This window comes from Pocillopora verrucosa, chromosome 3 (genome assembly GCF_036669915.1).
Source record: "Pocillopora verrucosa isolate sample1 chromosome 3, ASM3666991v2, whole genome shotgun sequence".
Taxonomy (NCBI): Eukaryota; Metazoa; Cnidaria; class Anthozoa; order Scleractinia; family Pocilloporidae; genus Pocillopora; species Pocillopora verrucosa.
Window position 1 is genome coordinate 6,729,665 of NC_089314.1, and position 14,460 is coordinate 6,744,124.

The 14,460-nt window shown below is 34.3% G+C and overlaps 1 protein-coding gene across 1 annotated transcript; it reads left to right on the forward strand.

Annotated features, from left to right (window-relative positions):
- Positions 1-1,422: 1,422 nt before the first annotated feature.
- LOC131777360 (ras-GEF domain-containing family member 1B-like) lies at positions 1,423-14,419 on the forward strand (the record flags this gene model as incomplete). The annotated part of the gene is given in 26 exon segments (XM_066163441.1): positions 1,423-1,518; positions 1,624-1,722; positions 2,329-2,363; positions 2,594-2,681; positions 2,972-3,022; positions 3,374-3,427; positions 4,219-4,281; positions 4,787-4,876; positions 6,739-6,816; positions 6,925-6,963; positions 7,374-7,411; positions 7,843-7,924; positions 8,121-8,174; positions 8,469-8,558; positions 8,928-8,990; positions 9,127-9,198; positions 9,369-9,464; positions 9,976-10,078; positions 10,323-10,363; positions 10,721-10,837; positions 10,932-11,005; positions 11,141-11,168; positions 11,476-11,532; positions 11,787-11,853; positions 12,286-12,358; positions 12,590-14,419. Coding segments are annotated over 26 exon segments (1,776 nt in total), but the record flags the coding sequence as incomplete, so codon positions are not given.
- Between the last annotated feature and the right edge of the window lie 41 nt (positions 14,420-14,460).

Here is a 14,460-nt window from a genome sequence, read left to right on the forward strand (position 1 = left end):
TCACATGAAATTGTACTAAAGGTATAAATTAGGTCTTCGTTCTAGAACAATTAGCCAAACGATGCAATTTAACATGGCTTGATATTACGATAAAGGCGCCAGATTGTTTATGTTAGGTTAATTGTAGCTCACTTAAAGTATTTTATTTTCATTTTGATGGCTGCGATAAATGAGGATTCTCAAGAAATTTTAATGTACAAGGGTTATTTGAACGAAGAAGAGCGTCTCTGCATTGTGTTCGATGTTGATAACATTCGCTTCGGTGAATTTTGCGACTGTAATAATGAAAACCATTTACAAAATTCATAAAGAGTGCTCAGTGGGAAAAGTCTTGATTGTTGAAAACAGAAATGAGCGATACTATTTTACCAAAAATGAGATTATACTATTGGCAATGTTTGCATTTACTGTGTAAAGCTTTTGAGAAAACATTAGTAATTATAATGTAGCTGACAATTGTGTTAATGTATTCCGCTCTCATTGTTTTAGACAGACCTCGCCGCACGATCTTCACACTGTTTGGCAAACATTGCACGTAATTCGCCTTGTTTTGTGCTTTTACTCGAAGGTGACATTTTTCAAGCGATGAAACTTTTCATTTTCGATAGATGTGAAATGTGGTTCAAATTCAAAATTACACCTATCCGAATAGACCACGAAAATATACCACTTTTAAATCGTCCAACTCTTTGACAAGCGTAAACCGCGAAGACTCGATGGGTATTTAAAATTTTTATGATTAAAAAATAAGCGAGATAAATGCAATATCTTAAAAATTGTCGAAGACTGCCTTTCTCTAAACAGATAAATTCTACTGTTTTAATATAAGTTTTCGCTTATTTCGGTTAGTTTGCGTGGGTTTTATATGTAAATTATATGGAACCATACACTAATGCACTATCTGTATTCGGTTACCTTTTATGGTTGTTAGGAACTTAGTTTTAAAATAATTCAGGTTCTTAGATAATACCAAGTGAGGTTAATATTGTAATTGCATGTCTTCCTCTAAGGGCTTTGTTATTTTTCAAGTTTATTTGTTATTTTGATTACTCGCTGATGTGGAGATAGACGGACGACCAAGTAAAAAAATGGGAACCCAAAATTCAAGATGAGCAGGCCTTGATTGATTTTTAGCTGAAGTTGTTCTAAGATCCAAGATGAAACATACCTCAGGCTCCAACTTCTGTAGCCAAATAATTATTTTTCAGGCCTCAATACTGGGAGTGTTTAAACATGTTTACATGCAGACTAAACATTATCCAAAAAAGCATTGGAGAGCACAATTTGTGGTGCCTACAATGTGAGTCTTGTTTGAGGCTTATATGCACAAGTTTAAAACTTACTTTTGCAATGATGATACTTGATTTTTAAGAATGTCATGGGCTTGGCTGGGCCCAGTAGAGAGAGACAAAAAATTGATGGTCAAAGTTACTGATAACAGCTAACATGGCAACTTGTGATGGAAGTACTGCAACTTTGGAGAACCTTGGTCAGGGACTCTTTGGCGTTCAATTGGAGGTGACTTACATTATTTATACCACTGATGATATTTCTTTTATAGTTATGAAGAAAAATTTTAGTTGTTTAATATAAAATGAGTTAATTTACACTGACCTTTGTTAGGTGACTGAAAAATTGCTGGAAGCAGAGAAGAAGAAACTAACTCAGTTAGAGCTACATCTTGTTGAAGAATCAGGAAGTGGAATAAGTGGTGTTGAGAAGGTAAGTTTAACTTAAGATAAATGAATAAAGGGGGGTAAGTTTCAAAACAATCTGTGGTGCTGCATTGGCAGGGGGAAAACAAGATAATTTGGCTTTATCAACTGAGCTGATGATGTAAATTCGCCACCATAAAGTCAGTTTCTAATGCTGACACTTAAGAGGGTAAGCCTTCAGTCAGAGCAAAATATTATGTAAATTGGTATGGGTAAAGTCAGTTTCTAGAGCTGACATTTTAAGCATTAGCCCCTTGTCAGAGCAAAAGATAATGTAAATTGGCCACTATGCAGAGTTTCCTAGGCTGATGTTTCCAGCATCAGCCCTTTATCTTTCACTCCAACAAAGGGTTAAGGCATTGAACATCGGCTTTTAAAACCCTTTATGCCAGCCAATTTATATCATTAACTCAGTTGATAGGGTCAAATTATCAAGTTTAAGGTAACTCTGTGCTGAATCTCCTTGCAGTTTTTTAAATCCAAGCGGCCCAGAGATTTCGGTCAAGAAATAATTTTCTTGCTGTTCTGGATAGATTGTTTTATTTGAAGTTTTTTCAAAGAGTAAAAGCAGTACCTATGATTCTTTTTCTTTTTTTTTTTTTTTTTTTTAAAGGAAAAAGAGTTAACCCGCCAAAAATCAAACTATGCGTAAGTAAAGTTCAATTCAGTATTTATTGGTCTGATTTGGATTTTAGAAGTAACACATTCAAGTGGTGTTTCTTCTTAAATTGCATCATTGACTCTGTAGGTTTAAAGCTAAAATTTAAAATGTTGATTTTTGTGGATTTGTGCAAACTTGCAGACTGTTGCATAATAATTATTCCTAAAACATACAGGTGTGGACTGTATAGTTAAGCTTTGTATTTTCATCTGTGCAGACGCTTGTCAATACAGCATCACCAGCTTGCCAAAGAATATGAGGAAGCTGCAAGAGGTCTGTTGAGAAGATCAACCAAGCAGAGAAAGGTAATTGTACACCTTAAAATTTACTGTGACTTTGTTACTTTAAACATTGTCTATTTTTATCAATTATTTGATCCTTATATTTATCATATTTAAATGTTTTTATTAGCCTTTTTATACACTATTATTTTATACTTTGATTTAAAATAAAGAAGGAAATGTGCATGTAGACTGTATTATATTTCAACATAAAAAAGGTGATTGTAATTGGGAGGGAAACAGTAAGAAGAACACTGTTAGTAATAAATATTCCTCTCGCCTTTGATTTTATTTTTTTTCTCTTTCTCTTGTAGTCTTCAAGAAGTGTTCCATCTCTTGGTTTTAAGCAAACTGTTAAAGCAAGGGTAAATATGCTAGACTTTCATGAGGCATTGTTAAATTTAAACTTATAGCTGTGAGTATTGTTATTTATTCACATATACTACAAGTAAATCACATGTAGTAGACAGTTAATTGTAGTAAAGTTCTTTTAAGAATTTAATAGTTATTAAGCAAAATGCATCAAATCTCTTCATTGATGAATAGCATGTATTAGCAATATTTTCTATGTTAAGGAAGTTCTTATTTGATCATTATTTAGCAAGGATGATTAAAACAATTTTGATGTTAAACAACCTATCCCCAAATTTTTAACCTGAAAAGTGAATAGTAATGAGGTGAATGAAGCTTAGATATGGCTCACTTTTTTTTTTCAGCCTACCATCTTTGGAAATCTGGTGGATGAAGATTGGGAAAATCACAATAGATCTGTAAGAATTCAAAGAATTTGAAATTTTAATCATTTTGATATTTACAGGTATACAGAGGCTTGCCTTTTAGTTGCCAAAAATTATGAACTGGTCACTAAAAATTACCAGTAAAAGGAAACACTTTTTTCAATTGTATCTAATGTATTAAAACTTCTGATCACACCCCTTTTGTAGCAGTATGAATGATATTTATTTTGGGGGGGATTTCATTTCATCTCAAGAAATATTAATAAAAGAATAAGTAATAAAGAAACAAAGAAAAAATATTCTTGACAAAAACGTCAGAGCAGAAGTGATATATTAAGCATCAAATGAAAATGGTTTAAATTATCTCACTGTATAAACTAAGTTATGAAGTTAACACATTATGATTTGCTTCATGACCAACAAACACAGGTTACCAAGAATTATAGACTTACAATACATGTCCAGTTTTATTACTGCAGAAACTGTAGTTTTCAAGTTGACTGAAGCATTACAGCTTGAAATCAGCTTGCCTATGGATTAACGTTGTGATCAAAACTACATGACGTTTTTTTGTTGACAGAACCTTATATTAAGTACAATATTAAAGCTGAATATTTGTTTTTATCAGTAACAATACAATGTGAGATGAATTACAATGAAACTTCTCTCGGTATAATGCTGAATGTTAATGATAATGATATTGTGATATTAAGAACAAGTAGTACTTGTTAAGTAATTGTTTCTTGATGGGTTAGGGCTCTATTGAATCAGTATTATCACCCTATTCAATACTGACTTGGTTGTTTTGTTTTTCTCTCTCTTAGTCTGTGAAGAAGATCAGTATTACGCCATCAAGAACACCATCTCTCCCTTCAAACCTCTCAGAGGTATGCCTTCAGATTTACATGTAAACTGCTTTTTTTGTCAACCCACAGAGTATCAGATGCAAACCCTACCATAATTAATATATAATCGCTGAGTGTTCTTATGAGTTGTGCCATATTTTTATGAGCCTGTAGGGCAAGTCAAAGTAGATACAACAAGTAATCAGTTATTTTTTTATCCAACTTTTTTTTTTTTTCTGCCGAGTCTTCCTGTTTATTTCTCATAAGGCAGGTAAAGCAAAGCAGATAGAGAAGTGTAGCACCTGCTGCCAACTTGTTGAACAGGTTTTTTTACAGTACAAAAAAAACAACTGTCCATGGCAAATAACTGTACAATAAATTGTAGGATACTTTTACTCTATTTGCGGGTTATTTGTACTCTACTTTGAGTAGTTGGATGATAATAATCAAGTGATATTTTGTATATTCACCTATGCTGTACATCTGGTACTATGGGGGAATATTCTGAAGATTTTTTTTTTTGAGTCAGTTATTTGTGTTTTTGTAGGATGTTATGTTTGAGGATGGACATATTACAGCTGGTACCCTCAGTGGTCTTATTCAGCTCTTGGTTCCTCTTCCAAATTACTACCCAGATGTAAGTACCGTACTTTTTGTTTTTGCAGAGGCCAATAAATTCCACAAATACTTTTAAAGTAGACTGATCTCCCTCAAATTATCACCAGGGAGAGTGAATTGCAAATACCAACTGTAATGAGAGCTGCTCCATTTTATCACCCATTTGGACTAATTTGCTTTGTTGTTGGGCTGATTGCATATGGTCTTCTTATGGAATTTAAATATCTAAGCTCTCTGGTTGAATTACATGCAGCAACTCCCCAGATGGTGTTGTTTTGCAATGGGGCAAAAGTAAAAACCTTCCTATTGATATGCTGGGAGAGTCATTTATTTGGTCAGATGTGCTTTGATATTTGAATCCCCCTCAAAATATATACTTAAAAGTTAATCCTTTATTAGATGTTCCTGGTAATGACTTTTCAACCCCCAAATCACACATACATGTTGTACAGTTGGGCCACCTGTGGTGTACTGTAATTCTATTTGCAGACTTTATCAAATACTTTACTTCATGTGACGCTTGCGATGAAAGACAAAACTTCGAGGGGTATCGCTAGGCGTGTTTTCTAAGTGTCGCTGATGTGGGGACTATTTTACCGGTCGTAGTGAAACCACGAAAACCAAGATGACGATTAACAGTGTTTATTTAGATCACGATCACGATCGTAAACTGAAATTACAATCATATTATAACGAATGCATGAATCTACTTGAATTGGTGCAAAAGGCATGAAAGAAATGCTTTACATGCCTATGTCAATAACGCGATTAAAATTACAACAATTAACGTGAATTAACATAAACAAATAATAAAAGGCTAAATTAAAACTACTCGAGATTCGAGTTGCTGTGTGAGTGTCTAGTTATTTCAAATTACTCTTTTGATTTCAAGATAATTAGTTGTACTATTCTACAACACAGTACATACATGTGCTATCGCCTAAGGTGAAAAACTAAACTTAAACATATTGAAATAAAACTAACAAAATCACTTACATATCGGTCCCGCTTGTGCCAAAGGTTTGGAAGGAAAGAATGAAGGTACTGCTGTTCAAGGTGAAATCTTGCAAAACTCTGGCTTAAAGGGACGCTAACTTAGCTTTTATATGCGCGTGGTGACGCTAAAAGATCCGATTACAAACCAATAGGAAAAAGATAAACATTTGTAACTACGATCGTAACTAGGCAAACAAAGTAATTGATAATTGATCTTATCAATAAAGGGCAAAATTACTGAGTGCTGATTGGTTGAGAGAGAGGGCATTTTTTTCTTAATCGAGGGCATTTTTAGTAATCAAGAGAGGGCATGATTACCTGTTAATGATTGGCTAATCCGTTGCATTGCTAATCCGTTGCTTCCCAGATAAAAATAGACTGCGCGCGCGATTTTCCTTCGTATAAATTTTGCCCTTTATTGATAAACAAGTAATCCCATGAGACCTCGTACTATTAAGGATTAATTGCACTTGAGTTTTCAAAATTTTCCAAATTGCCCTCGTCGCTTTGCGACTCGGGCAATTTTGGAAAATTTTGAAAACTCTCGTGCAATTAATCCTTAATAGTACTTGGCCTCATGTGATTACCTATACTAATCAAAGAACTCTTCTTTTGTTCAATATCCTTAACACTTCAGTTATATAAGTGCACTTTGCAAATGGCAAATTGTAGGAATAGTGTGCTACATGTAAGTATACAATTCTTACAAATGGTCCTTTGCACAGTCATGTGTGAGGTACATGTCATTATTTTTCAAGAGTTTTCAAAGTAAGTAATGGTCTTGCATGTTTTCAACAAATTTATTATACAATAAAATTATATTAATATTTTATTACTACTGCAGTTTAAGTGATATTAAGTTTCTAGTCATCTTATTTTTCTCAGAGGACATATGTGTTTGCATTTCTACTCTGCTCAAGGCTGTTTGTTCTTCCCAGTGAATTGCTGTCAAGAGTTTCAAAGGTAAAAAAAAATCTGTCATGGCAGAAAGTAATCAATTAGCTCAATGTAGATAGTTAAGTAACCACAGGTAAATGATTGATCTGAATCCATTTGTCTTTGAAATTGTAGTCTTGTGCTGAGCAGATAAAGAAAGCCCCTTCTGAAGAGGTGTGTGATCTGTTGTGTTGAAAAAAGATGATGTTAACATGTAGGTGTTGTTAGTTAAAGTGGAACTATGTCCACCAAGTATTGCAAGTTGCCTTTTACTTGAATGTTTTATTTTATCTGAATTGTTGTGAGATAATTGATGGGATTAACTTTTCAGCTCTATTATAAATGTTTTTTTTTCTTAGATAATTGATTGGATTAACTTTTCAGCTCCATTACAAATGTTTTTTTTGGTTTGATAATTGATGGGATTAACTTTTTTGCTCCATTGTAAATGTTTTTTTTTTTGGTTTGATAATTGATGGGATTAACTTTTCCACTCAATTATAAATGTTTTTTTTTTTGATAATTGATGGGATTAACTTTTCAGCTCCGTTTTAAATGTTTTTTTTTTATCATTCCAATTTCAGACCAAGGTGCTTGCCTTTAATTTGGTGCAACTATTGAGGTAAACTTTCAAACACCTTTTAGAAATAGGGGAAAAGCTCAGTTTCATTCAATATGGTCATTTGAGACAAAATTGTGGTATGAACCCTCACTAATGGCCATTTGAACAGGAGAAGGACAAAAATAAAACTGTCAGTTCTGTTAAGTTTATTATTTAAATTGTGATATTGATTTTTAGTTAACCCTGTAACTCCCAGAAGTGATTAACATGAACCTTCTCCCTATAATATCCATACATTAATCAGCAAATAGGTAATGAGAATATTCAAACTTATCAGGTAGAAGCTGCTGTCTTGATCTAGCACCAAGTTCTCATAACTAGTTTATGAGAAAATGTTAAGCAGCTAGAAAGGAGAATTAACTTGTTCTCAGGAGTTCCTTCAAATGGAACAAATGATGACTGGCCCCTTACGGTGTAATTTATCTATACAGTGAATGGACTGAGACATTTCCAAATGACTTTAAAGATTTTTTGCTTAAGATAGACTTAAATTAAGCACTTTACTGTATCACTGTTAACCTTTTAACTCCCACTGAGGAGTGACCAGGACAGAATTTCTCCTCTCAATATCTATACATTATCAAACAGACAAGTAATGGGAATAAAGAAAAAATATGGATTTGAGGATTCTTAATTTTTCGAATACCAAATTCTCCAAACCAACATCATAAGAATGGTATGGCAGACAATAAGGAGAATGACTAATGAGATCTTAGGATTGAGAGCGCTATTGTTGCAAGAAACTTTGAACCTTTTCTCTTTTGCAGTGAAACTCCTCTCTGAGTTCAACTGACTCTTCTAGCTTGAGCTTTTTAAGGGGGTTGCTGAGGAATGAGTCATTTTCATGGAAACTGAGAACTTGACTTTTGATTTAATTTGGCCGTTGCCAATAATTTAATCAGATTCTTTTTTTTTTTTTTTTTTTATCATTAGTGTTTATGATCATTATAGTTTGTGGGACTGGGACTGAACCTGGCCGGACACCTGTAAAATGCTGTGTTTGATAAGTTTCATTTGTAAATCCAAAACGTGGTTTGATCATCTGTCACTATTGCAGCTTGCATTGTTGAATAAATATGAAGAGATTCTGATAAAGGCAACGGCGGCTGCTGAAGACAGAAAGCTGACAGGGTCCAGCAAGTACAAAGTAAGTTGGCAAAGTTTTTTTTCCGGATCATATTCGATAAAAAATGAGTGATGTTTGATAAGAAAAAGTGAGTATTTGAGTGTTTAACCCTTTGGCCCTTAGGAGTGACCAGCATCTAATTTCTTCTTACAATTTTACCCCTGAATCAAACATGAACGTCATGGGAATAAAGGAAATGATCCAACTAGAGAAGTTCTTGATTGTTAGATTCTTGATTGTTAGACTAATTCTCCTTGTCCGCACCTTAGAAAAAGTATAGTGAACAGTATGGAGAATATATAAATATATTGATGTAGAGCGTGAGGGGTTAATCGATGTGAGCGCCAGTGGTGAGATGTAACTGCCTTGATACGTTGTTGTTTCCCACAGAGCGTTCTCGAGGTCTGTCCTAATCCAGTGATTATGGCTCAACAGTTGTGTCACATTGAGTTGGTAATTATTACTAAATCAGTCTCGCATTTTTCACCCGTTGAGAATTGTAATAATCTTTGGAATACTGTTACAGTTGACCGTTTTATACTAGGTAACCTATTTCAATGTACTAACAAACTGTTACATTCTATCACAGGAAAGACTTGCTAATATTGGACCAGAGGAGTTTGTGCAAACTTTTATTCCAAGAGATGAAGCGGACTTAAGAGTAAGATTGATCAACTTGTCTGGGAAGCTGTCTATTTATTTTCTTTTTATTGTGTGAACAAGATTTTTTTTTCTTTTTCATTTTTTCTCTCTTTCAGATCTTCATTTGTCCCTTTCGTTCGTGCATTCTCCCATTCGTTTCCTTGATTCATTAATTTTTTCCTCTTTCAGTCAACTCTCAGCTATATCAAAAGGACAAGCAACTTAGAAGCCTACATTGAATGGTTCAATCGACTTGGTTATTTAGTGGCAACTGAAGTTTGTTTGGTAAGTATAAAATTCCTATGAACTGAGTTTGGTCGTACCGGACGGGAAAATATTTGGCTCTCGGTCATACGGACCTCGTTGTGTTTGGTCTGTTTTCCCGACCTGTCCTCCGACTCAGTCAATAAGTACATAATAGTTGTATCCTCATTGGTTCATTTGTAATTGCGTTTTTGCTACTCTATTATACAAATAGATTCCATTTTGCAGTGCGTGTGTTCAGTAATCCATCACAGATGAGGTCAAAATCTGGTTAAAACAACGAAGTGGCACATCACTTGCAGCCGAGTCTGTCACTGATGTTCTTACGAAATTTAGACGTCTTCTGATACCTTTTATTGTTAAGACGCACGTCAATGTGCAGTCTATTTGTTTTTGTGATAAAAAAAGCTACATTTTGTTAATGGTGACGTCATCTTTGCATCTGTCCTGTGATAGATCATGCGTAAGAACCAATCAAATTGCATTTTTGTTTCAGTTTATCATATAAAGATATATTGTTTACTTTGTTTAGGGAAACAAAAAGAAAATCAGGGCCAAGATCATTGAATATTTTGTAGACGTGGCCACCGAGTGTTATGACAAAGGAAACTTCAATTCAGCCATGGCCGTTATTGGTGAGAAAATTATTCGTTTGGTGTATTGCCTGATGTCCAATACGTAATTTATTTCTGCCTGCGTTTACCACGGTATTTTGTTGGGGATGCAATTATACCTGAAAGTTTTCTGAATGTTTCCTTACCTGTATAATGAATTATAAATGCAATGATTTCATAGCAATGATGACTTTTGAAACGCTGTTTCGATTCACTGATTAGTGAAATATTCAAAACGAACTCATGTATTCCCCTTCATTCTTAGCCGGATTGAACATGAGTCCTGTGACAAGATTAAAAAAGACGGTGAGATTCTTGAATACTTAGTTTTACTTTTTCGGTTTTGACTTCTAACAGCTGGTAGTTCCGGATCAGTTTCGAGTTTCTTACTTATGATCACATTAGTAGTGCAGAAGTAAGGTTGTAGTAGAAGAAACAGGGTCGTAAAGTTTTAGTTATCTAGCATCTAATTTCTCCTTACAATATCACCTCTAAATCAAACATAATGGTGAAGAGAATAAAGGAAATGATCACTAACTGTAAAAGTTCTTGATTGTTGAACAAATTCTCCTTTTCAGTGCCTTAGAAAATAAAAAGGGTACAGTATGGTGAATATGCATTCTGATGTTAGGGTTAATTAACGAAACTTGTGCTCGTTTATAGTGGTCCAGAGTAAAGTGTAGAAAGTTTGACAGACTTGAACGCGAGATGAACCCGGCTTCGAACTTTGCTTGTTATCGAGCGATGTTCAAAATGGCTGTTGAGAGCACCGGGGGTAGGGTGAGTAGCATTTTGTCTTTGTTACGCAGAGAGGCCAATGGGTTACCTTAACGATGAATCTGAGCAGTTGTTCCTGATTTTTTTTTTTTTTCAGTTTGAATGCTCCATTCCTTTCTTCAGCCTGTTTGTTAAAGATGTTTATTTTCTCAACGAGGGCCACTCAAACAGGTTTGAAATAAGTTTCTTTAACGTACACAATTCATACTTTTTGCCAACGTGATTTTCATCGTTATCTACTGTATGTGTAATTATTTATCACAACTGAATAGTTAATGGTGCTTTTCTTTCAATATTCCTTCGCAGACTTCCAAATGGGCACATAAATTTCGAGGTAGAGACATCATTTGTATCCATTTCTCACCTACCTACTTTCCATAAAGCCTCCTAATCGATAAAAAGTTACTCACAGATTATATATTCAGTACTTTTTCCTTTCACTGTAACGTACAAAGGGTGAAGACAGTCGGTGGGAAGATCAACTTTGAAGTTTGCTTACATGTATATCAAAGTCAATAGCTAAAGATTTTAACCTCTATACTGTCGTCATTTCTGTCGTTTGCTACTCTCCCCAGTCCCGCTCGTGGTTATCACGGTTGTAAGTTTTTCCTTATATTTAATTTTGCTTTCTGGTTTTGCAGAAATTCTGGCAGCTATCGAAACTGATAACAAATTTTGTAACATGGAAGGAGGCAGCTGTAAGTTACTTTCTTTCTTTTTTTTCTATGAATTCCTCTCCCTGTGTCACTTTTCGCTTTTCTTCTCTTTGTTCCCTTTTTCTTCCCTCTCCTCCTATTCATCAATTTATTTCTCTTGAATCACTCTATAATTAATTTGAACATTCATTGTCAGAGATATGACTCTCTTGCAAAAGTAATTAATGGAACTATAACTGTGAAGCCATAGAGATGATAGAAATTAGTTTATTCGTATATTTTTTCTATATTCTCAGTGTAAATATGACCGCAGCAGGGCCGTTTTGAATTACTTGATGACTGTCCCAGTGTTGTCTGAAAAGAGTAAGTTACAAACAAATCTACCTGTTTTTCAGCTGGTTGTTTGGGAGAGAGATCAACTATCTTTCGTATTCTCTTATCCCTTTAAGTCCGAAGGTCTGATTGTTCATTCTCCCCTCTGGCTGCTACACATTTATTTGCAAATTAGTTGTTGATCCTGTCACTAGTCAAGTGTGCTCACAACAGAATCGTGAATGCGATGTTTTGTCGTGTCTAGGTCTTTGGTTACTGATCGTTTTTTTGATTTGGTGCATCCAATGCATCGCCAACGCTGTTTGTATGTGGCAATTTGACTTTTTGAAAATCATCCCCTCACCTTACACTGTGAGCGGCCTCGTCTGTTGTTGTTGGCAGTAGATGAGGTTTCGGAAGTTTTCTTTCAATTATTTGTTTTAACTTGATGTCCCTGATCAGTGTTAAAATTTTTATATTTAGATTTAGCTTTGATGTCGTATGAATGTGAAGCACCTGAAACACAGTTCGAGAAAGAAAGACGCAAATCTCTAAGGTAAGTTCTGACGTAATCACCACAGTGCCTTCATCTTGTTACCATTGCAAAACTTTATTTGAATTGATGCTCCAACCCAAAGCACTTTTCTCGTTTTCAGCTTGGAATGATACCTTTGTTGTATCTCGTGTATGTCTAAAGAATGAAAAAGCCTATTTCCCAACAGTTTCGAGACTTTTTTTCTACTTTGTTTTTTTATCAAAGTTGCGGACGACTCTTTTCTCTTTCCAGGTGTGAAAGAAATGCGGAGAGAAAATGAAAAGACATTTCCTGAAAGTAAATGTTTCGAGGCATTTGTATTTAAGTAAGCGTTTAACCTGCATCACAGTGTAATCGAAAACAAAAAAGGAAAAACCCAACCAAAAAAGTCTAAACTTAGAGGAAACTGCATGAAATGATTAACCTCCTGTGCAGTACATCTAGACTCCTTCGACCAAAACTGTATTTATTTTTTTTCCTTTTTTTCGGATTTATGTGCCTTTTGATGGAAAAACACCCATTCCAGTTTTAATAGATCCCTCACTCAAGGTTAAAAAAAAACACGTGAATTGTATTTTATTGTTGGGGTTGTAAACTTCTATAAACTATTGTCATGGCCTAAAACGCGTTGAATTACGAGGCAAATGAGTTGTTTTTCTCACTTTCTGTTTTCGAACGAATTTTGTAAATGAAGGTAGTGATTGACTTTTCGTGTGATTGATGTTATATCTGAATATACTTGCAAGAGATGCAACGTACTCGAATTTTCAAAATTCTAAAAATAATTTCTTATTCTTATTGTAATATATTATCAGAAGTGTTTAAAATGTCCGCTAAGAATTCAATTTGACTTCGTTCTGATAGTTTTTAAGATGTATAGAGTAGTCTAATATTTAAAAAAAAAAGACTTTTTGCTATGAAAGGTTCAGAAGAAGCTTTGTGCAGAGTTCATTTTCAGAAATATTCCAAAATAATAAAAAAATAGTTGCTGAATTTCTAGGATAAGTGGTAAGTTTTGTACATTGCAAAAGTTGATGTCATTTATTTGCACGTAGGTTGTAGAAGAATGAGCGCCTATTTTGGGTTAAACTAGTTTTTAAATTTTAAAAGTTATGAAGAACTCAGAGTTCATTGAGTATTAACCGTAATTTATTGATTATTATCATTCGACATTTTCACTTGCGTGAGTCAGCGTTGGTTAGTGATATTTCTATTTATTTCTATTTATTGTTAGTAATTAATTATTTCAAGTATCGTTATTTATTTCTGTAGCAATTAAGATTGTTTAAAGGTTTAAATTAAATTACAAGTGTGAACGATCTTTGGTTTCTTCTAAGTGCGTCTAGATGCTAACTTCTTACAATATCACCCCTGAAGCGCACATTAAGGTCACGAGAATAGAAGGAATGATCGCAAACTCGAAAGGCTCCCGATTGATAAACAAATTCTCTTTATCAGCATCATTGGAAATGTACCGAGAACTATATGGAGAATATGCATACTGGTGAAGAGGGATAACTGCTGACGAGAAAAAAGGAAGGCTCTCGTCATGCGCATTACTGTGATTAGGTGACTCGGTGATGTGGCTGTAACCGGTAAAGACGAGTGAAGCAACAAACCTCACTTGTCGGATAACTTTGGAATGGTTTCCATGAGGTGCGCCACTAATGTGGACATTCTTCACACTTATGATATAGACTCGTGTACAAATTAGTCGCAGTCCTTTTATTTTCACATCGTTTTCATTCAATTTGCGTTAAATTGGCCATATCCTCGGCAAACAGGCAAATTTATAGGAAGATACAAAATTTTAATTGTGGTGTGAAAAATTAAATATGTTTTTTTGTAATTGAGATTTCTTGTAAAACACATTTGGTTGAATGATTGGATGTACTTCGGTTATCAAGTATGATTCTAAATGCTGTTGATCGTAAAATAATTACTAGTGCACAAATAACATGCAGTATCAAAATGATCAACAGCGCATGACCACAATAAAGAAATCCTCTATGATATATCCACCCTACAAATGAGTTGATGATTAACGTAATGTATGAAATTACATTTACATTTCAAATTATATTGTACAACATCCTTTTTAACGTTTGTGTTAAAGGAATTAT